Below are 23,712 nucleotides of genomic sequence, written 5' to 3'. Positions count from 1 at the left end.
TCAGGGAGAAGCCAAGTGACCTTCCCAAGGTCACATAACTAGTAAGCAACAGGAAAGGGATATGAAGGAATTCTGGGTTTGTCCTGTGGAAAAATATCACCCCCAGACCTGGCGTATCCTTCTTCCTGGGAATTTTGGAGAGGGAACCAGAGTCTTACTCATGTGTAGCTGTCCTTGCCCCCGTGGACAGGGGATACAAAATTGTAGAATTCTAAAATCTTTGAGGTGATTCGTCTCCTTCTCTGATGCATAAATTCTTCTTGAATATTTCCAAGAACTCTTTCAGCTTTTGCTGGAATGCCTCAAAAGATTAAGGAATTTAGTCTCTCATGAGGCAACCCTGTTCTTGGGAGCCCAAAGTGGTAGGAAAGCCCCAGCAGCCCCCCTCTTATGCCTATCAGTCTTCTGCAATTTTGTTAGAGCTACGGACCACTCATCAGGGGCTACCTGCGTGTGCGAGTCTGCTTTCTCCCCCTCTGGGAAAGTGGGATGGCTATCTTGCTTCTTTCCACTGCCTCAGACTCTGTGGAGTGCGAAACCAGAGTCCTCTTCAGAGGAAGAAGTAGGAAGCCGAAGATTGGACTGGGGGGCAGTCAGCGACATTAACCCGTTAAGTGACATGTCTGTGACAAATCCTCTGGGTATCTCAACTCTTCACCTGAAAGATTAGGAGATTCGAGGTACATCTTTACCACTCTACATGACACATTTACTCTGGGAGCCACGTATGGTGCTGGGACCAATGCGCGTGCTTCCTTCGGGAGAATACAAAGGAATTCAAGGTGTGGTTCCTGCCTCAGTGCATCTGCCAGGATCTGATGTAGTCGTGTGTAACCATTAACTTAAACGCAAAATCAAGTGGCTGAAGATGCTCAGAGGAAGATCAGTGTGGACCATTTTTGCCTTTTTACACAATGTTTTCGTTGTGTTGTCCGTGAGTGAATACATGTGCTTGTCTTCCACCTACAGGTATGTCTCCCAGCAAGGAAGCGCCATACAGCTGTCAGCTCTGGAGCATGAGCAGGATGGCTCTCCTGCTGGGGTCTGCCATTTGTCTGGTGGGAGGCGGGCAAGTAGGAAATGTTTTCTTTCCTTCACTCTTTTTTAATAGTGTCGAACGATTTCCTTTCCCCGAGATTGTGACTGAAGAATCAATATATATCCATTGCAGTCTGAAATGGTTCTGCTTCTTCCTTGTTACGCGCAGTGACCTTTTTCTTTTCCTCTTCCTGCAGACCAGCCGCAAGCATGATGAGCACCAAGGCCTTTACGTTGGTCTCTGCCGTTGAGCGGGAGCTGCTGATGGGCGACAAGGAGCGCGTCAGCATCGAGTGCGTGGAGTGCTGCGGCAGGAACCTCTACGTGGGCACCAGCGACTGCTTCATCTGCCACTTCCTGCTGGAGGAGAAGACTCTGCCTGCCGGGACAGCCACATTCACTGCTACTAAGCAGCTGCACAGACACCTGGGTTTCAAGAAGCCAGTGAGTGAGCTGCGAGCAGCTTCGGCCCTCAACAGACTGCTGGTGCTCTGTGACAACTCCATAACTCTGGTCAACATGCTGAGCCTGGAGCCTGTCCCCTCAGGGGCCCGCATCAAAGGGGCCATGGCATTGGCCTTGAATGAGAACCCCGTGAACGGGGACCCATTCTGCGTGGAGGTCTGCATCATCTCTGTCAAACGCAGAACCATCCAGGTGTTCATGGTATACGAGGACCGGGTTCAGATTGTCAGGGAAGTGTCCACACCGGAGCAGCCCCTAGCTGTGGCTGTGGATGGCCACTTCCTGTGCCTGGCCCTGACCACCCAGTACATCATCCTGAACTACAACACGGGCGTCTCCCAGGACCTGTTTCCATACTGCAGCGAGGAAAAGCGCCCCATCGTCAAGAGGATCGGGAGACAGGAGTTCCTCCTGGCGGGCCCGGGAGGACTGGGTGAGCAGGGTGCCGTCGCCCCCGCCAACCTCCGCATCCCGTCTGCCTTTTCTCTGCGTTATCTCCATGAATTCCTGCTGAAACCTGGGAGGGAGATTTTAGTTGTGAAATAATAGATACTCGTGAAGAGCGTGTGCCCCCATTGAGGATACATGGCAGGATATAAACAGAATCTCATAATCAGTGTTTGCTAAAATTTCATTAGATCCTTTTGTGAATGTGGGATTAAAGGAACAAAAATAGACTGGTCAAAAAACCAGTTTTATTTTGTGCTAGTGTGGAGCCTGAATATGGCTCTGGGGAGAAAATTCCTCTAAGTTCATAACTACAAAATTAAAAATCTGTGTGAGTTCTTGATGAGATTTCCTCAAGTGGGTGAGATTGTCAGTTGATCCCTTTTACTCTTTATTCTAAAAAGGAGTTGAGGTAGCTGACTGATAGGTCTTTTTCAAATGTGCAGAGTTCACTGTGACATCCATGATTTTCTCTTAATTGACTGCGATTTCATCCCACCAGAAAGGTTCTAGTAGCCAGCTACTTGACTTCCTAATTCTCTGCACTGCCCTATCGAAATTAAGAATCGGAGCTGTTAACGTCACTGCGGACTCATGTATTTTCTCTCGGCCGTGGTTGGTTCACGTTAGGATTCGTGTGTATGTCTGAGGCACAAGTGATGGGGGGGTGTGAACGCACCTCAACGCCAGTATCTTTTTACCGTAGAGAATTTGTGTGTCGGCATCTCATTTCAAAGTGGTAGGTACAGACATTTTCTGGTAATAACAAGAATTGAGGTCATGAGCTGATTGGTGTACACTTCTTGATTTTTACCTTTTTTAAAAACAGACTTTATTAGAGCAGTTTTAGGTTCATAGCAAAACTGAGCAGAAAGTACAGAGTTCTCAACACCCTCTGCCCGAAACACACGCAGCCTCCCCCACTGTCAACATCTCCCCACAAAGTGGCACATTTGTTACAATAAATGACTGTACTGACACATTATCACCCAAGTCCACAGTTTATATTAGGGTGCACTCTTGGTGTTGTGCATCCTGTGAGTTTGGACAAATGTCTGATGCCATGTTCCCATGTTCTCAGTGTCATACAGATTATTTTCACTGCCTTAGAAACCCTCTGTGCTCTACCTATTCAGCCCAACCTCCTCAAACCCTGGCAACCACTGATCTTTCTAGAATTTCAGTGAGTTGAAATCCTACAATGTGTAGTCTTTTCACATTGGCGTCACTTAGTAATATGCACTTAAGGTTCCTCCATGTCTTTTCATGGCTTGATAACTCAGATTTTCGCTTTTTGGAAAAAAAATTTTTTTACCCAGCCACTTTTTCTTTAAAAAAAAAAGCAATTGTAATGAAAATATTTTATTATGGAAAACATTTAAACATATATAAACATATATATAGTAAAGAGAATAGTGAAATGAATCTGACGTACCTATCACCCAGCCTCCACTATTACCAGGTCCTTACCAGTTGTTTGATTTATATGCCTAACCACTCCCCCTCCTCAGTTATTTTGATGCTAATAACAGACATCATAGCATTCTACCTGTAAATATTTCAGTATATAGTTCTAAGTTATTTTTTAAAGAAGAAAACCACAATACCATATATAGCTAAAATTTTTAACAGTGATTCCTTAATGTCAAATATCAAAGCATATCATATTTCTGTTATATACATATACACATATAGAGACATACATAAATACATATGTATGTACATTTGTGTTTAAGTATGTGTATGTTCATTTTTCAGTTTGTTTGAATCAGATTCTCACAAGGCCTGTACGTTACAACTGCTTGATAGATCTATTTAGTTTCTCTTATCTTTAGGTTCTCTCTCCTTCTCTTTTTATTTTTCTTTAATTTTTGTTGATGGAATTGGACTATTTCACTTTTAACTTCCCACAGCCTGAATTTTAATCATTTTATCCCCTTCTGTTGTTGAATATGTCAAGCTGACCTTTGTGCTTCCTGCAAACTGATAATTAAGTGGCAGGATTTATCAGATTTGAGTGTGCTTTTTTTCTTCTTGTTTTGGGCATGGGCTAAACTTCTTCATAAGTGATAGAAGACTTCTATCAGAGTCAAATGGTTTCTTTTTATCTCTTTGTGATGTTAGTAGCTGTTGATGCGGATTGCCTAGATCCTTTAAACCAGGGTGCCCAACCCATCAGCCGCAGTATGGTCCTGGCCTGTTAGGAACCTGGCTGCACAACCGGAGGTGAGGAATGGGCCAGGGAGAGAGAGGAGCTTCGTCTATATTAGCAGCTGCTCCCCAGCGCTAGCATCACCACCTCAGCTCCACCTCAGATCCTCAGGCACTAGATTCTCATAGGAGCAACGGTCCTTGGTGCCAAAAAGATTGGGGACCACCGTTTTAAATCATTAGTGTCTGTCAAATGGCAGCATTCTATTTTTGTCCCTTCGTCATTCATATATGAACTGGAATGCTTTGGGGAAGAGAAACTTCTCATTAACTATTTGGTTGCCCCCAGATACACTGTCTCAGAAAGGCAGGATGAGGTTTTCAATAAGGGGATCTCTTCTGTCTTCCAGAAGTGACTTTGTAAAGTCATACAGAATCATGGTTTTTAACATATATATGGCATATTTGGGTCCATCTGTGCTGGTGGGCATTTCTTCAGGTTGACTGCTGAGTCCCCATCACATGCCCCGAGAACTTTGATAGCTTCCTTGCCTTGTGGAATGACAAGGTGTTCCAGGCTCACTTGGTCCATTCCCTGCCCTGGATCTGGTTTCATCTATTTCCCCAAGGACCCCTGCTGTTCAGAGACACAGTCTAGGTGCTAGAGGTGCTTGTCATTCATTGTTTCTAGGCCACTTCAGTGGAGAGAGCTCAGAAATATGTGTTGGGTTTTTTTTAAAGATGAAATCGTTATGAGATCATATTGATAGAACCAGTTCAGGAAGGCAGGTTATTGACCTCACCTACCTGTATACCTGTAACTCCTGTCAACCACACCAAAAGTCTTAGCAAAATTCCATCCAACACAGTTGTTCCTTTGACTTGTCCCACAATACACGGAACAGAATAACAGTTCTGACGCTACTGTTCCCACAATGTAATTACTGAAAAAAGTTTGATTGTGTATAGTTCTTTTTGTCCTCACGGTAGGTTATATAACCCATTAGGAATGTACAGTCACATTACTGTGTTTTAAAGTCACTTGGAAGAGTTCCCCTCTGTACGGTTATGCCACCAACTGGATATACAGTAGTTAGATTAATTTGCTTCATTTAACTTTTGACTTTTAGAAATCGCTTTATTTTATTTTTCATTATATAAATAGTTACAAGTTTCCAAGTCAGATGGATTCCAAATCGTTATATTATATCCTGTGTCCTTCACCTATTCTCTTCTTCCTCCATAGGTAACCTTTATTTTTATGTTTTATCCTTTCATTTTTAAATAAACAAATAGGTAAATATTTGCATCTCCCTCTGTCTTGGCTTTTTTTTTTTTTTTTTTTACTTACCAGTGTATTTTTACTTAACAGGGCATACTACTCTGTCCTGTGGCAGTACCCTAGTTTATTCAGTCCATCCCCTGCTGGCGGGCATTTGGGTTTTTTTCCAGACTGCAGTATTAATAGGAACTTACCTTTTTCTATTTTTCCAGTGTATTTGTGGAAAAGCTTTCTAGGGTGGGATTGCTGAGTCCAAGAGTAAATGCATGTGAATTTTGCTAGGTATTGCCATATTCCCCTTGGTGAATGTTGTACCATTTTACATCCTCCCCAGCAATGCAGGACAGTGTCTGTTTTGCCTCAGCTTTGCCAAGGGAGTAGGATATGTGGTCAGACTTGCATGGTTTTGCCAGTTTGGTACTTTAGAGATGGTATCTCAGTGTAGTCAACTGCATTTCTCCTGTTATAAACAAGATGGAACATTTTTCCTACATTTGAGAGGCATTTGCATTTCTTTTGATGAAGATTATCTGTCCTTCTCTCTAAGCATTCATTTTAGTGTTCTTTGTATATTCGAGATACCAACTTGCTGTCTTGTTTTATGTTCCAAATATTTGTTTCCAGTTTTTACCATGCAGAAACTTTTCTTAAACATTTCTGTATAATCGAATGTGTTAACCTTTTTATTGTTTCTTGATTTTGAGTCATAATTAGAGATGTTTCCCCTCTTCCAGGTTATACACAAATTCACTCACGTTTTTCTGCTGGTAATTATGGGTTCATTTCTTATAGTGAAGAGGATAAGTAATGGATTCAGTTTTTTCCTTTTCTACGTGGCTGTCAGTTATCTCAACAAACTGATTAAAGAGTCCTGTTCCTTGCTGACCTAGGTGGCTGCCTTTAGTGTACACGAGGTTTCTTTATGCCATTGAGTCTTTCTTTCTTGTTTTGTTCCAGTCTGTTTGCCTGAGCTAATACCTGTTTTAGTTATAAAGATTTTATAGTGAAACATTTGATTCCAGTATCTTTTTGTTGGTTGAGTGTTAGGATTGAAAGGAAGTGATAGTCATATCTAGGATGCATTTTCCTCAAGCTCACTCGATGACGAGGACATCATGCTAAAGGAACAAATAAGAACAACCTTCTTAATTGTTGTTCTTAATTGTCGTACCAATTGTAAGCAAATTGGAAGATCATATGTTAGCTTTCTCATGCATCATCACCCTTGTATAGGTTCTGTATACAACAGAGTAGCCACCACTGTCATTATATGGCTTTAGAAATTAAGCTCAAACAAATTGCTATAATGAATGCAAAAGGACTTTTACACATTTGAAAGCTATGTATTGTCATTTTGCCTACTTCTTTCCTTTTTTAAAGTAACATGAGCCCATTCCTGTGTCACAAGAAATAGCTCTTAACTTTTGCCTTAAATTTTACTATTTAAGCATACTTTGTTGAAAATGTCATAATACAATTGATTATTGTGACTTTAAACTCTATCCTGTGATAATCATGCTTCTTGAAAAGTATATATAATTCAGCTACTTCTTACCTCACAGGGCCGCTCCTTTCCCAGCTCAGATGAGAGGGTCCACTGATATTGAGAGGGTGCGCGATTGAAAATAATAGTTTTTAAAGGTTTTTACCATTTACAAATTGTGTCACATTTTCACTCCTGCAACACTGTAGAAACAATAGGCTGTATCATCTACTTAGCAAGCATATAATTAGTTGGTGGGTGTGAATGACAGTGTCCTCTGTTCCCAAGTGGATTTGTGGCACCTTATACTGCTTGACCTGTGTCCCCTAATTGCCAGTTACTGCTCTGCTCTTTTGTTTTAGTGAAATCTTTGGCTTTTCTCTTTATGTAGAAGCCTTTGTTCTTGACCTCTGGTTTCTGTCCTTTTCATTTTGAGAACATTCATGCTGGGGCGTCTGCCCCACACAGTTTTCAGGTGAGGCAAGGCTCAGCCTTACCCGGGTAAGTGCTGTGGCCCTGATTGATCCCCTGATTGATAAGGCTAGACAATGTTTTGGCATCTGTGTCCTCTGAGAGTTGTGCTATACAGAACTTACCCAAAGTTCAGCAGACTCCTCGGGATTAACTGCATTTGCCAAACTCCTGAGTGAAGGTGGCGGGCACAGTGCCAGTACCCTTGAATCGCTTTTCTTTCCCCTGTAGGCTTTTTAGCAGCTGGTTCTAAACACATGAAAAATTCAATAGTGCGCTAACCTGGTTCGCTCCTCCAAAGCTGTCTTAATTTCAGATTCTTAATGCTTCCCGTAACTCGGTACCTCGTGTTTGGCTCCTGCAGCATTTTTCGATGTGGTTTGAATGCTGTGGTGATGCAGTTGTTGGGTTAATTCAGACCTTAGTTCCACCCTCTCCGCTTGTGAGATGTTGGGGATGCCAGGCCCTGTGCCGTGCCTTCCGTTATGCCCGTCGCCCCGCCTCTGGAACAGACTCAGACCCTGTTATTGGTCCATCTTGCCTTTTGGCTCTGAGTCACTTCAGTGTCATCTTCCACATTTCCATGGATCTCCTTGACTCCTTATCCGCTTTGGAAAGAAATGAGAACAGAAGGCCCTCGCCAGCTTCAGGAGCAGCCTTGGGTTGTACCGTGCAGAGACGTGCCCTCTCGTGTCATCTTGTGTTCTACACTGGCTTTTGGTGTGCTCCGTGCAACCATTTGTCTCCCTTCAGGAAAGAAAGGTGCTGTTACCCCCTGAGAAAGCACTTGAACTCCAGGCCGTCCTCTCTGTGACCTCCAGTTCCTCAAAGTGTTAACCTTGCCTCCCACCCAGCCCTGCCCCTTGATCCCTGTGTTTACTCTCAGCCCACGCCCATTAACCTGAGGCCACCAGCTGCATGGTAGCCTTTGACTCATGCTCTCCCCTGCTCCCACTAGACAGGTTCCCCCCAAGTTATCCCCTCCTCTGCCGTACCCCTACCCCTGGCCTAAGTAAGGCCTGCTTCCTAGTGGCAGGCAGCTGCCTGGCTTCCCCTAGCATCCAGAGCTCTCCCTCCTACAATGTAGCCTGTACCCTCCTGCCAGGTGGCCTTCCTAAAGCACCTGTGATCCTGTAACAAATTTGGACCACGCTCCTCAGCTCGATTTTCAGGTCAGCGTCTCTTGCTCTGACCCTAACTTAACTTTCAGACCCTATGATCCTCACAAAGGGTTTGCCCTGTTTCTGGAGCTGCCCTGTTAGGGGGACACACACCCCTTCCCCTACCTCCCCGTGACCTGCTTCTTACGGCCAGAGCCCCGCCCAGCCTCTGTGTCGCCTTCCCTGTGGAGTCTCTGATCCCTGGGCTCTGGCTGGACTGGACTCCACCTCCTATCAGCACTTTTCCCACTTTCCTCCTGCTGGCTGTTATCTCTTATGTGGTATTTAGATATTCTCCTTAACCCCTTCACTACTGCAAGTTCCTTGAACGTGTCTCTGTCTCTCTGTCTCTCGGTACCTAACCCAGGGCTCCACGTACAATAAGCACCTAGCAAATGTTGACTGAATTTAAGTTGATGCTCAGCATATAGATTTATAGTTTTTTTCTTTTTGTGTATACTCAATAAATGAGCTTTCCCTTCTGTGTGAGGTGAGCTCACCAGAAGTCACACATTCTTTTGGTTTATTATACTCAATTTTATGCTATTATTTAAAATGCCACGGTGACCTTCCTTTTACTTATCAATTGGTGATAGATTTAAAGGTAGAATCATTGAATTAAAGTGTAGGCGTATATTCAGTTTTGATAGATAAGACCACATTATTCTCCAAAGAGTATTTCCTCATACCATGCCAGTATTTAGTACTGCCAGTCTATAACCTTTGTCCAATCTGATGAGTAAAAGTTGGTTTTTCACATTTTTTCCCATTAAATTCCTGTTCCCCTGATTACTAGTGAACATGGAAACCTTCGTGAATTAGTCATTTGCATTTTGTCTCCTGTGTCTTACTGATTCGCATCCTTTGTCTATTTTTCTATTGAGTTATTAGTCTTTTTTGTAATGATTGTTGGAGACGAAAGGAGAAAATGGAAATACACACTTAAGGTAGAAGAACAGTTCATGTTAGGCAGTTGTGACTCTGCAGCGAGAGGTGCACTCACACTCACATGCACACTCACACACAGGCGCACACACACATGCACACACGAAGCTTATTGTCTCATCTTGACAGGGTTTTAGCTGGTGCTGATTCACATGCCAAGAGCCAATGTTCAAAGTGTCCAGCAGGACCAGGCAAGTGTCCTATGTACAGTGTTCTGCAGGGAGGCCCTCAGTGTGTCAGGTGAAAGCGAGGTGTGCATGCCTGTCAGAGCCCCCATGGTACCTATTTTCAGGAACAGCCTAATCTAGAGGGACAGAACTATCTTTGTACCTGATTAAGTGTAGTGCTTTTCAGTCTTTGTAACCACAGAAAATTTAGGAGAGTCAGTGATTTCACAGGTTTAGGATTTTTGCTCACATGATATATTTCAGATACCGTCCATTATTTCAATCTTAAAATACTCCCCGTATCTCCTTCTGTCTCTCTCCCTCTCCCCACTTCTCTGCTGAGTGCAGTGGAGACTGCTTGTCTCCTGTAGTAGCATCTAATCATTTGCATGCTGTTTTTAAAGGTGTCTTATGTCAACTACTTTGAAAACTAAGTTAAAATGGATTGACTTTACTTGGTGAATGCATTAATTTTGGTAAACCCCAGAATCTATGGACTGTATACAACTCATTTGGAAATGGCTCGTTTAGTACTTTATGTACAATAGAAACTGTCTAATATGGAAGCTATCACTGACAAACACTACACAGCACTCTTGTCTCGAATTGCAAAATTGGTTCTATCTGTATTATACTGCACGTGTATCCAAAATTATACTTCAGCCCTGAGCAGGGACAGTTCCTGATAGGATGCCTTGTAGAGTGCCTGGCACATAGCAGGTGCTCAATTATTTGAATAAGTGTGTTCAATATTCATTGTTGAATTAATGTACAGTGAAGAGCTGTAACTTAGAGATGCAAACCAGTTGGAAAACTGGATGTGAAAGAAAGCTTATGAAGCTTTTTAAATTGTTTAAAAATAACTTTTTCCCCACATGCGAGGACATATGTATTATGAACTTTCATGTAGGTATATGTAAACATTTGTTTACTTTCACTTTTAATTGGAAGTAAATATAAGAAGATGTACATTCTAGGGAAGCTAGTTCTCACAAAATAAAGTCATGTGTGGTTCTTCGCACATGCAATGTATTGTCTTTTCTATCTTGAAATATAATGAAGGTGTGGGGGTGGATATTCTGCATCCAGACACAGGGAAAAAAAAAAATACCATAGTATTTGAAGACCCACCTAACTCCTCCTATTTTTCTAGGCATGTTCGCCACAGTTGCTGGGATTTCTCAGCGAGCCCCTGTGCACTGGTCGGAGAATGTGATCGGGGCTGCCATCTGCTTCCCGTATGTCATAGCACTCGATGACGAATTCATCACAGTTCACAGCATGTTGGATCAGCAGCAAAAGCAGACTCTGCCCTTTAAAGAAGGCCACATTCTACAGGATTTTGAAGGTACTTGTTTACAGAAATCCTATCAAAGCTTAGTGATCAACCCTTTTATGACTTTTCTTCTGTAAATGCTATAAAGGACCAATTAGGGACAGGACCTTAGGCTGAGCATAGCAGATACACAGATGATGGTTGTATAGACTCTGCACTTCAGGCATTTTGTAGAATTTTCCTACATACCTACGATGGAGAGAGAGAGATTTGAACAAAGAGCTACAGCAGTTTAAGAGCTTGATAGAAATGAAATAAGGACAACGGGAGAGCAGAGGAGGAAGTACTACCTAGAAATACTAAGGGAGGGCTTCCTGAAGGAGGTGGTATTTAAACCAAACCTTTTAGAGTGAGTAGGAGTCAGCCAAGCAGAAGCAGTGTGAAAGAACCTTCAGGTGGGCAGAAAAGAGCATGTAAACCTGCGCCAGAGAGAACTCTGCACCTCGGGCTACGCAGTCACTTCAGTGTGACAGTGGTGCACGGGGTGGGACGGCGCGGGATGCGGCTGCAGCAGACCGGGGCGCTCAGGGAAGGCTTCCTCTTGTGTGCAGTGGCGAGCCAGGGGAGGGATTTATTTTACTTCTCCCAACTTTTATTACGAACATTTCAATTGTACTGAAAAGTAGCAAAGCAAAGTGAACCACCACACACCATTCGCCACTCATTAACATTTGCTGAGCTGTTTGAAAGTAAGTGGAAGACATCATGACATTTAGTCTGAAATACTTCAGCATGTGTCTCCTAAGAATAACAGCATTTTCCTACATAATCATAAAGTCCTTTTCACACCTCAGAAAATGAGCTCTAATATCCTGCCTGTGTTCAGATTCCCCCCCAGTTGTCCTAAGAATGCCTTGGATGATAGTTTCTTGAAACCAAGAACTAATCTAGATTTATGCATTGCATTTGCCATTTAAGGATTTTCGCTCACCAAATTTTAGCTGCCCTTCCTGTTTGGATGCTGGGGATATAAACTTACAAAAACAGCCCTCACGTTAAGTGTGTCAGATTCTGGCTGGGGGCTCTGACACCCACCTTTTCACATTTCACAGCAGTGGTACGGAGCCGTGGATCTCGAGTGCTAGAGGCACGTACAGGGGTCAGGAATACCTAGAGGCCGATGGAGTAACTCCTGCTAGGTAGGGACAAGGGAGGCTTCCTGGGAAAGGGGACACCAGTGCAGTGAAGGGACAGAATCTCATCTGAGTATGAGGAAAATTGCTTACCTTGGCGGTGATAATAGAAGACAGATATGAGCAGAGCAGGAAGAAGACCAGGAGGAAGGTGTGATGACAATCCAGGCGAGGAGAGACGAGGGCTGGGTTAAACCAAGCAGTGGGTCTGGAGTGGAAACGATGGATCACAGGAGAGAAAAGCCCAGGGCAGGAAAGGCATGGCTGACGCTGAACTATCCTTCAGACAGAAAGAAAATATCGTTTCATTGCTTCATGTGAGCATCCAACAGCTTAAAAAAAGTGTCTCCAGAAGGGAGCAGGACTCACTTTAAATGCTTTGTAGTAGGAGCTCATCTTGGATTATAGGTCCAGCTCTTGGGTGGATTACTTGAGCAAAGTCCCCCCAGTGAAATGAGGGTGACAGTGCTGGCCATGGGTCAGGTTAACTCACAGCACTGTGTGGAAATGAATACGATATTTAGATGGTAGGTGAATATGAAATATTGTCTCATTGTTCAGAATGTTGCATTGTAATCTAGTTTCCTATAAACTAACATGGAGAGAAAATAAATTTCTAAAACTTCCTTATATCTGATAATTCTTATTGATAATTTTCCATAATTGATCTCTGCAACCTCATTGGACTATATATTATGTATCTACTCAACTGATTTTCAATTTATTAGCACTTTCAAATTAAAAAAAGGCAAAAAGCACATTTTAAACTTCGGAAATATAGTATTAAGAATTTGCCCTTTTCTGAGATTTGAAAGTCTGCAAAGCAGAAAAGAGAAACGTTATAGTTTATGGCTTCTGTAGGAGTTCTGTGCTATGACAACCCTGATGAAATTGATCGGCAAATCAGGTCCATGGTCCTGTTCAGGGGAAGCAGTGTGTTTCCTTGCAGGCAGCATGTTCTTCCCCTTTCCAACAGTATCAAATTTCTTCCCAGGAAGAGTGATTGTCGCCACAAGTAAAGGAGTTTACATCTTGGTCCCATTACCTCTGGAGAAACAAATACAGGATCTTCTAGCAAGCCGCAGAGTGGAGGAGGCTTTGGTTTTAGCAAAAGGAGCCCGGAGGAACATTCCAAAGGAAAAATTTCAGGTTCGTAATTAGCCGGCCACAGAACACATTCGGGTTTAATGAACATGTCGCAGCCCCCGCCATGTGCCAGACTTTGCAGATTGCATTTGTATCTGTACTGAATATTCTCAGCATATCCGCATCGTACAGATAAGGAAACAGGGTGCAGAGCAGCCGGATAGCTGGACTGAGGTGACACTGCTCACAGAGGCCAAGTTAGGTTTTGAACCTCTGACTTAATTTTCATGCTTAATATACCAAGTTATCTTTCTAATCCACTCTCTTCTTCAGTGGGTCATTAGAGAAGAATCAGGGACGAAGTTGTCATAAACCAAAAGAGTAACATCGGGTTAGTTCGTCTTCTGATTTAGAATTTCTATTTGTTGGGCAGGGGTTGAAGTTTAAAAGTTTAGATATGTAGTATCTACAGAAAAAGCTTTGTATACTGATAAACTATCTCATGTTGCAGGAATCCATCTAATTAACTTCTTTAGGAGAAAACTTTTAATGCTCTTAAGCACTAACTTTAATATACTTGGTATAATAAATATAATGGATACAATAGTCAAGAATTATTCTTAAATCTGAGGAAATCAGACTCTCTAAAAATTGCTACCTGACCAGTTGTTAGGTTAGTTCAGGTTACTCACTGCATTTGAGAGTAATAAAACAATTAGTGCATGTACGCTTCCTATGAATATCTAAATCGATCATTAGAAGTTCCCATGAATTAATGATCCCCTTGCTTGCTACCAGTCGATCAGATTCTCACCTATGTCATCATTGTGGAATGAAATAATGGTTTTTGGCCTCGGTTGCTTTATGCTGCTATGGGTAGATTCTGAAGGTGAAAACTCGGATATGTACTTCATGGTTATGGGGTGCAAGAGAAGGTATCTTTTCTATATTTAAATACCGAAAAACTTTTCATCTTTGTTCCTAATTTTTTAAGTAAGAACTATCTATTAGCACTCAGCAGGGGGCAGCAAAAGCAAAAAGAAGAAATCCTTCGTTCAGAGCCTATGGTGCTGAGAGCAGGGTTTTCCTTACCCCTTAGGCTGGTCGGGTGGCCATGCGGAGAAGGTGCTCTGGGATCAGACCGCAGTGGGGTGTGAGACCTGCCTCTGCCCGGCTTGCTCTCAGCTCCTCTCTGCTCCTGTAACATGGAGGGAGCCCCATGAGCTGCTGTCCATGGACATGTTGGATGTCTAGATGGGCCACTTGTTGGGGTGCCCCCTCCTTGTAAACACACGTGCACACTTTAAGTGTGTAACTTTTTTAAAGATATTTTCAATGTTCTTTGTCTACCTTTGGCTCTTTGTCCTCTCTTTTTGCTGAGAGTAGAAATATGCAGTCAATAGCAGAGAATATTAGGAGTCATGCTCTTTAATTTGCTGTCTCAGTGGGAGCTTTTTCCTTTCTAACATGCTCCCTGCCTTCTCTCTGTTACTGGAAACAGATGTATCCAGCCCTGGAAACACACCCTCAGAATGATCTCGAATTCAGCCGTTATTCTCAGTGCCCATTTTTCTGCTGGTGTGCAGACCCTTATCCTGTTTGGCCTGAATGATATCAAAGCCTCCCTTATGTGTGTCATTTGTTTTCATTTGACTTCTGTTTTATAGGAATTGCTTTTTAAATTTTGTTTTATAATTATGTAAAATATTTACATAATTCAAAAGTCCAATCAACAAAGCAAAGCCGTATACTCAGTGAAGCCTAAATTCCTTCTCTCCCTTTACCCTAATGTTTTCTCCCTCCCTCAACCTCTCTTCCGCCTTCTCTGTCTTTTTTTGGTGTGACCATCAGTATTTTTGGTCTAGCGGTTACCATAATAGTATTAACTTCATAAAAGTCCTTTGGTTTTCTTTTTTTCTTTTCTTTTTTTTTTTTCTGCTGGGGGAGGGGAGACTCTTGTTTGTTGGTTCCCCAGTTGGAGCAATATTTGAAATTAGCTAGTAACCTTATTTTTCCCTTTTCCTTCTTTTCCCCCGGTATTCACGTTAAAGTAATATACTCATAAGGCAGTCAGTCGGCAAGCATATTGTACTTTTTATGTAATCTCCCCACTCTGTTTTTTCAGTAGTTGTATTGCCTCCTCTTTTTCAGAGCCCATAGTCATCACATACTATACTGTCTCCCTGATATTGATCAGTCTTAGTTCTATAGGCAAATGTGTTTTGAATGCTCCCCAACAAATTTTATGTTGCTGACCTTCCAGTCAGGTGGCTTTCTGAAGCAGTCCTCTGGCAGGTATTTCAGGAGCGGCGTCCGGGAACACTGCCCTCGAGTTTTTACATATTGATAACAGTTTATCTGCAGCTTTTATACTTGAAGGCAGGTTTGGCTGGATATAAAATCTCTGACTCACGTTATCTTTCAATGAAAAACTTAATTTGATTAGCAACATAAAGCGTTGCTAATCAAAAATCTAATGAGGCTCTGAACTTTTTTTTCTCGTAACGACTTGGTCATTTTGTTTGAATGCCTAAAAGACTTTGTCCTTAAAGTCCAGTTTCTCAGGGTTGACACTTACCAGCAAATTGGAGCCCGAGAAGTCCCCTTCCACTTTCCACTGCTAGTCTCGAATGCCCTGCCAAGCTTTCTAGTGGTTCCTGATAGCAATTTGAGGATGCTGGCTTCTAGCTGTCATGGCCTCATGGCCCCTTTTTCCTCTCTGCACTTCTTCCCACAGTTTCTAATACCACGCAGGTCCTGGAGTTGTTGGTTTGTCCCCAGTAGCTCGTACTTTAGGGTTTGTGGGCATGCCTTGTCATTTAGTATTGTTATAAATGTTTTCAGTGAGTTTTTGGTTTCTATCCCAATTGTTTGTTTGTTTGTTTTTCACTTGTGGTAAAATACACATAACATAAAATTTATTATCTTAACCATTCTTAAGTGTACAGGACATCATTTTTCCTCCTAAAAGCAGCCAGTGTTACTGTTTCCTAGTGTTTCTTTCTCAAGAGTTTGGACCACTATTTTGGTAAATTGTATTATGCATCCTCCCTCTTTTCTTACCTCTCTCTGCTCCTGCTGGCCCTCACCATCCTCACCTTTGGAACTGACCACTTTTCCTGCCCTGCATGTGTCCATTGCACGGCTTCCTTCCTGAACAGGCCTTCCCAGCTCGAGTTTCACTGAGCCCGCACTCTCAGATGGTTACAGGTGTAGAGTGGGAAACGGTTCTGTTTTACACATATAAATTAATTGAGTTTCTTAATTGGAGAAATTCTTAGGGCCTTTAATACACTAAAAGTTATTGTGATCCGTAAAAGGGCATATAGCACATATTATATTTTTGTTATCTTTCTGTGAATCCTCAAGAGAGAATATATGTAAAATGCATTATTTTATATGTGATGTATCTGTGTATTATATAAATACATGCACATATAGATACACAGCATGTAGGTACTTTATATATATTTACATATCAACATTTACGCATACACACATCTGTTTCCAAATTTATTCAGTCACAATGGATTGCCTTTTTAACAAGGAGAATGTCATAGTCCACCTAATACATTTTGAGAAAGTTATTTCTATTTAGGAAATAACTAAGTAAGAGTTTTTCAGTAAGTTAAAAAAAAAAAAACCAAAGTATTCATTAGAGGGAAAGTTATGAATACAGTTAAAAGTATAACATTCATACCAATTTTTGTTGGAAATGTTGGCTGTACTTATTTTCCAGGAATGATACTTATATACCTTATGTCTCAAGTCCTCTTGGTGTTTTAGGGCATTGCAACCTGAATCTTAATTGTTAGTTCCACGTCAAGAGTAACGAAATTTACCATCTTAACCATTTTTAAGTGTACAGTTCAGTGGCATTCTATACATGCACATCGTAGTGCAACCATCACCGTCATCCTTCTCCAGAATTGCTTCATCTTCCCAAATGGAAGCCCTGCCTCCATTTCACACTAACTTCCCATCTCTCCTCCCCCAGCCCCTGGCAGCCACCATTCTACTTTCTGTCTCTCTGAATGTAAGTACTCTAGGGACCTCGTATAAGTGGAATCATACAGTCTTTGTCCTTTCATGTCTGGCTTATTCGCCCAGCATAACATCCTAAAGGTTCATCCTTGTAGTGTGTGTCAGAATTTCTTTTCTTTTTAAAGCTGAATAATCCATTTGTTGAGCAGTTCGACATTTCATTTAAGCAGTGCATTTTAAGGAAGAGCCATAAACAAGATACACTTGAATTTAGTGCTAGAAAGGACTGTTCTTCCCAGAAGCCCTTGTATGACATTTAACTTAGACAATACAATGCAGCCTTGAAAGCGGGTTTAGAAATCTTTAAAATAGAATCTTCTGTTTCACAAAATTTCCAGTTCCACTAGTCACAAAAATCAGAAATCTCAATTCAGAAACATGATACTAAAAACGTACATTCTGACTTCAGTTTCGTGTTGCTCCCAGAACACATGCGACCTCTTCTCCTGGCCGGTGTTGGGCCCTCTGCCTTTGTGCAGAGTAGATATGGAGTGGCACCACTTAGAGGTCTAATTTCCTCTCTCCACCTGGGAATTTATAGCCACCTTACACTGAAGGACAAACTAACAAGTTAAAAAGAAAGCTGAAGATTCCATTGGTGAGTTAGCTCTGGTGCTGGGGAGCTAAACAGACTTTCCTGTCCTTTCTCCTCATGGAGGCATTCTTCTTGTCCTTTTCCTGCTGGCCGACCTGGCTCCGTGTTTTGTAGCTCAGCATCACCTGAGCAGGAGGAGTTATCAGTCAGAGTGGACAGTCTGGAAAGGAGACAGTCACTGTCGGAGAAGCAAGAATTGGTTGTGCTTGGTAAAATTTCTTATCAAATGTGTGTAGGTCAAGTTCATTGGTGTTCTCTATATCATCCATGGTTTCAGCATCAAGGTGCTTATGTCCAGGATGAAGGAATCTCTTTGTATGCTTTTTCCAAGTCTACATATGGCATTCCCAGACTAGAATACAGAAAATAACCCCCATATTCTTGGAGATTGGGAGTATTAGCAAAAGTAGTTTTTATGTCCCCTTAGGAAGGGGTAGAGTACATGACATCTGAATCCTGCACATGAGGAATAAATTATTATTCAGCTGATTTCTCATCAACAAGCCTGGGTGTGATTGGGAATTTTCCTACTACAGCTGATGGGTCCTCTCTATGCTTTTTGCTAAGTGGGTGGCCTTTATTTCTACTTTTGGAAATAGAACTGGCATTCCCCCACAACAGAACTTTGGCCCACTCCTGGCTGCTTAATGCTGGGCAGTATAAATAGGCCAGTTTAGAGTCAGAAGTGGCTGGTATCAGGGAAGGAAGATAAAGGCAGGTGGTGAGCAGAGAAGTGGAAAGGCAGCCTGCCTTTTCTGACTTCTCTAAAGGAATTTCCGTGGGCACAGGCATGAAATGCTATGCTTTTGAGAACTCTTTAAATAGAGCAATGGGGAACAGGAGTGACAGCCTTCAGGTGCCAACCGTGCCAACGAGCACTCTGCTCGTTTCTTCAGTGGTGTTACCTGCCTGCTGCGCACTGGGTAAATCAGTGAGTGGAAAGAATTGGGCTCTAGAATCAGAAACATCTGGTTTTAAATCCTGGCTCAACCACTTATTACTTTAGTAACTTTGAGCCAACAACTTAACATCTTTGAGCAGAATGTTCTTATTTGTAAATGGGGATAATAAATGACAATGAAAATGGAGTGTCACAAAAATTGATCAGATATTTCTTCAGATCAATAAGCACTTACCAGACGGCAAAGACTATGCCAAGACTGTGGAGTGCTAGTGTATGTGGATAACGTATGTGCCCTGCCTTCAAGGAACATGTGGCTCCCAGAACAGCATGATGGACTGGAAGGTGAAGGAACTGCAGTCATAGAGTTTTTAACTGTGAGGTGACAAGGGCCTGAGCTATGATGGTGGAACCAGTAAGAATAGCGCGAAGAGACGAGTCCAAAAGCTGTTTCAGACAAAGGATGGACAAAACTTGAACAGTGACCAAACTGGGCCATATTGGAGGTGTAGAGGGTGGAATTAAAGTCACCACAAGACAACTTCCTAAAGTGTGTTTTGCTGTTACTGAATGTCATAAGAACAAAGGGGCTCTGTGGTCAAGAAAGTTTGGGTAGTACTGAATTAAGCAAAGACAAGCTGGTACCTTTATTACAGGGATTCCCAGGTGTCACGTGTTCGTGTGGGTTGTGCGTCACCCGCAGAAGAGAGAATACACAGCACTTCTCCAGTGTTACTTGGAAAAGCTTATTTGTCTATCTATTAATATATTAAATGGTACTGGCCTTGTGCTCTGAGGGACACTCAGAAATGCTGCCGTGACGTGCCAATTCCCGTCGAGCGGAAGAAGGCTGAACAGCTTCTGGACTGTCAGAAATATTGACACCTGCGAGTTTATGAGGAGGAGAGCAGAAGATAAGGAATGCGTTGGGAAGGACTGGGGTTCATAAAGAAGCATCCGTGAAGAAGCAGGAATAGTTAAAAAGAAAACTTCGTTTTAGGAAAGAAAGGTTGATTTACATATATACACAAACACACGCACACATATATATTTGTATATATTGAAACTAATTTTGTATATGCATTATTTTTTCTTTACCTTGTGACTTCAAATTTCTTCATCATAATAAGCATTTAGTTTGGGTTATGATTAGAAATTCAGTTTCTCCCTATTGTGATGGTTTCAGGGTATCTGTAAGAGATTAAACCTGTCTTTCTTTACAGGTAATGTACAGAAGGATTCTGCAGCAGGCGGGTTTTATACAGTTTGCACAACTTCAGTTCCTGGAAGCTAAAGAGCTCTTCAGGTAATTTGAGGTGTTGGTAGCAAGACTTCGAAGTGTCCCTCTGTGGTCAGAACCTCCCTTCCAGCTGTGATGCTGTGATGGGAGGTGCAGCCGTGGTTAGACTGTGCTTCTGGTGAGAATGGTGAGGCCTGTTTATAATAGCAGACGCCGCTGGTGCTCATGCCTTGTCTCCTCCTCCCCCCTCAGCCTTAGTTTAACTGTCCTTTATCTTAAAGAGCGTGGGGGCCATCATGACAGTCCGGGGAAGAGAGGAGAGGGAATTCTAGAGAGTGAATTTGATAACATGCGAAGGATTTTTAGGAAAATACTCTTGTTCATTTTTCCTTTTTTCGAGATTTTACCAGAAGCTATGAGTTTAGAAAAAGAGCAGGTGCTTCTGGGAAGACTTATGAAAACGAATCGTCTTCTAAAGACTTTGTAGATGGCCCATTAATGGTTAGCTCTCCCAGGAAGCTGTCTTTCTCTTACAGAGCTCCCCTGGCACTATGAGTAACCCTGCACCCAGGGCCGTCTCGCCCTCTCCTCCACCCCCCTCACCCATGCCTGCGTCACACGCCTTTGCTGTCATACCCATTTTCCCAGCTGCATGTCCTCTCAGGCTGGCGTACTCAGCGAGGCAGTGGTTGTGAACATGCTGGCTCAGCACGCCTGGCAGATTAGGTTAAACGTGCTTTGATAGTCTTAAGCATCCTACAAAAGCATTGCCTATGGAATGTTTTCAAAATGTCTGACTAGCATAGATTCTGCACAGTTTAGAGCCATCTAAAAGATAAGAGATGTAACAAGCGGAGCAGGACACCACCCTGCAGCTTGCTGTCCACCCTCTGTTCTGGAGGGTATTTGCCACATGGCCCGGGCCACACTGACACCCACCGCAGCTCCTGCCTCTTGCTCTGTCACAAAACTGATTGTAGAGAAGAGATTTCTGAGTCAAGAAGGAATTATGTATTGGATCATGATGCCCTGTAGAACTTTTACTTAAGCAAGTTCTCCGTACTGTTACCATCTGTTCATGGAAAGATCAGAAGCATCAGGATTAAATAGATTCTTTGTCCCTTTGAACTGAGGCTCTTTTCTGTCATATCTTGTCTTATCCCTGCAATGTCGAAGGCCTCCGCACTTGGGTCATGGGTGTCTCCCAGTACATCTTCTTCTCACAGGTTAATTTGAAGAGCTAAGTGGTCAGCAACTTTGTAAGAGAATAAATGTAGGGCCTGTCAGTTGTTCGTACAAGGATCTGGTACTTCATATGTCACACTCTTAAGAGAGATAAACTTTAACTTGACTGCTGCTCAGCTTTAGTCAAAAGTGTGACTGAGAAATTGATATTTGAAGGGATGCTCCTAAGATTAACATGATACCACTTTCCCTTCCAGTGCCATTGGTGGACATTGCTAATAACTCATGATTTTTTTTTTCCCATTGATCAGGGACTTGCCTCAGACTCCTTCCTACTCAGTCCGATGCTAGAAGCCACAACTGCCAACTCATCGTGGTTGGCATCCAAGATAGAACCTATTTACCATCCGTGTCGTGGAGACATATGCTGTGTGTCTAGTCCTCCGGGAGTTATGCGGCCTGTCCTTATATCCAGTCAGAGCCAACCCTTCTTCCATTGAGCAGATTTGGCCTGAGCATGAGAGCTAGGATGAAAGGGTAGGACAGCACCCCTGCTTGGTGCACATGCCCGCTCTGCAGTGTGAGTGGTTTGAGGTGGGAGCGTTGAACACGGACTTATATTGGGATTTGTCCTGGACCTTAAATGATGAGCAGAAGTTTCCCAAATCAGGAATCATACCTTAGGCCAGGGTTTCTCAGCTGTGGCACTGTTGGCATTTGGGCATAAGTGATTCTCTGTTAGGTGAGCTCTCTCGTGTACTGTCGGACATGTAGCAGCAACCCTGGCCTCTACCCGCTAGGTGCCAATGGTGCCCTCCAGGTCTGACAAAAGTGTCTGCATAGTCGCCAAATATCCCCCAGGGAGCAAAACTGCTTCCCATTGCAAACCAACTGCTCTTGGCAAAGGGAACAGTGACAGCGAAGGCTAAGAAGCATGAAACGTGGGAACAGGGGGGAAGAGTGACGGGCGCTGAGTGCTGGAGTGCGGGAGAGGGGCACGGGAAACAGCAGCTGTCATGTGCTTTGGGTCTGTTCAGGCAGGGTCTGGAGTACCATGCTAAGAACTGTATCTTGTGGATAGTAAGGAACCACAGGGTGAGGACAGGGTAAGGGGCAGGTTAAGAGCAGGGTGGAAAGGAGACTATTGGCAGGAAGCCAGGAGAGTGGGGGAGAGACAAGAGAGGGTGAAGGGAGGCAGATGCAGAAGGTGCAGACCCCGGGCCCTGCCTCAGAGTCTTCCATTTGGTGTGTCTGCTGGAGGCTCCTGCTCTGTTTGCTCAGGATAGTTCCCACAGGCGGGTCTGAGCCTGTGCCGGGGTTGAGATCCTCAGCTCGGTGGTGCTGCCATTAACAGTTGTGACTGTAGACAAGACAGCGGGCTGGAGGGAGGACGTGCAAGAGGAACCAACAGGGAAAGAGAGATGGACCTCAGTAGATATGACCTCCTGGGCCTTATGAGGTTAGGGCACTGTGCCAGCCGTTTGAATTGCAGGCTAACTTTAAGCTCTGAAACGCTACCAATAGTCATTCCAGAAATGGCCACATGGATGCTCTGTGTCTTCTGTTACAAGATCGTTGATGAGGAAATTGTAAGTTATGTTCCTATAAAGTCCCTTCTTTATGGACTATTCAATAAATCTGTCTATAATTTAGTGCCAGGGAAAACATTGGTTTCAGAAGGACTGTAATCTGCCTTTGATCAGATGGTGATGTTTTGCTTCCTTTGAATTTCTTTGCCCTGGTGTCCAGGGAGCCCAGTGCTGACTTAGTGTCCAGACATTTTGATATTCCGCTTTCACACTGATTGTGCACGTGTCTTTCACCATGGTGCCCTCACTCTATTTTGGAATTGGAGTGGCACACAGTTCAGTAGCGCTCTGCCACACTTATCAATGAGGATGGTCAGTCTGGCGTGCACACCCAGATACTCAGCTCACATTGACGTGTGCGGACGTGCACACCCCTTCAGTATTGTTTTGTGTGCCTATGTGTACTCTCTCTCTCTTTTTGCTTCATTTAGTTTGACACTGTAATTGCAGAAGCGGCCAGCTTGACGTCCGGGAGCTGATCTCTCTCTACCCCTTCCTGTTGCCCACCTCCTCTTCATTCACACGGTCTCACCCTCCTCTTCACGAGTATGCAGACCTGAACCAGCTGACCCAGGGGGACCAGGAGAAGATGGCCAAGTGCAAGCGCTTCCTCATGAGCTACTTGAACGAAGTCCGCAGCACAGAAGTAGCCAACGGCTACAAAGAAGATATTGACACAGCCTTGCTGAAGCTGTACGCAGAAGCCGATCATGACAGCCTACTGGACCTCCTGGTCACTGAGAACTCCTGTCTCCTGATAGACAGCGCTGCCTGGCTGGAAAAGCACAAAAAGTGAGTGTTTGCTTCCCGTGCTCAACCAGGGGCTCATGCCTGGCCCTTCCCCGCCCAGTGGAGAGACATGAAGTTGATGGAACCCGTGTGTTTCAGTTCCCAAGAGACTGATCAAAGGACTACCTTGAAATCAGAGTGACAAGCCAGCACTCCCAAGGTTACCTCACCCTCAAAATGGTCTGCAGACCAACTGGAGGGTCTG

The 23,712-nt window shown here is 43.3% G+C and overlaps 1 protein-coding gene across 2 annotated transcripts in view; it reads left to right on the top strand.

The window, feature by feature from the left end:
• The window catches only part of TGFBRAP1 (transforming growth factor beta receptor associated protein 1), a 58,903-nt gene that overhangs the window by 21,435 nt on the left and 13,756 nt on the right, over positions 1-23,712 (top strand). For both annotated transcript variants that reach the window (XM_039840139.1, XM_039840140.1), the window contains 5 exons: positions 1,236-1,936; positions 10,763-10,957; positions 13,073-13,227; positions 19,928-20,010; positions 23,169-23,510. In XM_039840139.1, the coding sequence (XP_039696073.1) occupies positions 1,249-1,936; positions 10,763-10,957; positions 13,073-13,227; positions 19,928-20,010; positions 23,169-23,510 (1,463 nt within the window). In that variant the 5' untranslated portion in view covers positions 1,236-1,248. The remainder of the gene's footprint in view (positions 1-1,235; positions 1,937-10,762; positions 10,958-13,072; positions 13,228-19,927; positions 20,011-23,168; positions 23,511-23,712) is intronic.

The sequence above is a fragment of the Pteropus medius genome, unplaced genomic scaffold (genome assembly GCF_902729225.1).
Source record: "Pteropus medius unplaced genomic scaffold, Ma_sr-lr_union100, whole genome shotgun sequence".
NCBI lineage: Eukaryota > Metazoa > Chordata > Mammalia > Chiroptera > Pteropodidae > Pteropus > Pteropus medius.
This window is presented reverse-complemented; position numbering and strand designations above follow the sequence as displayed.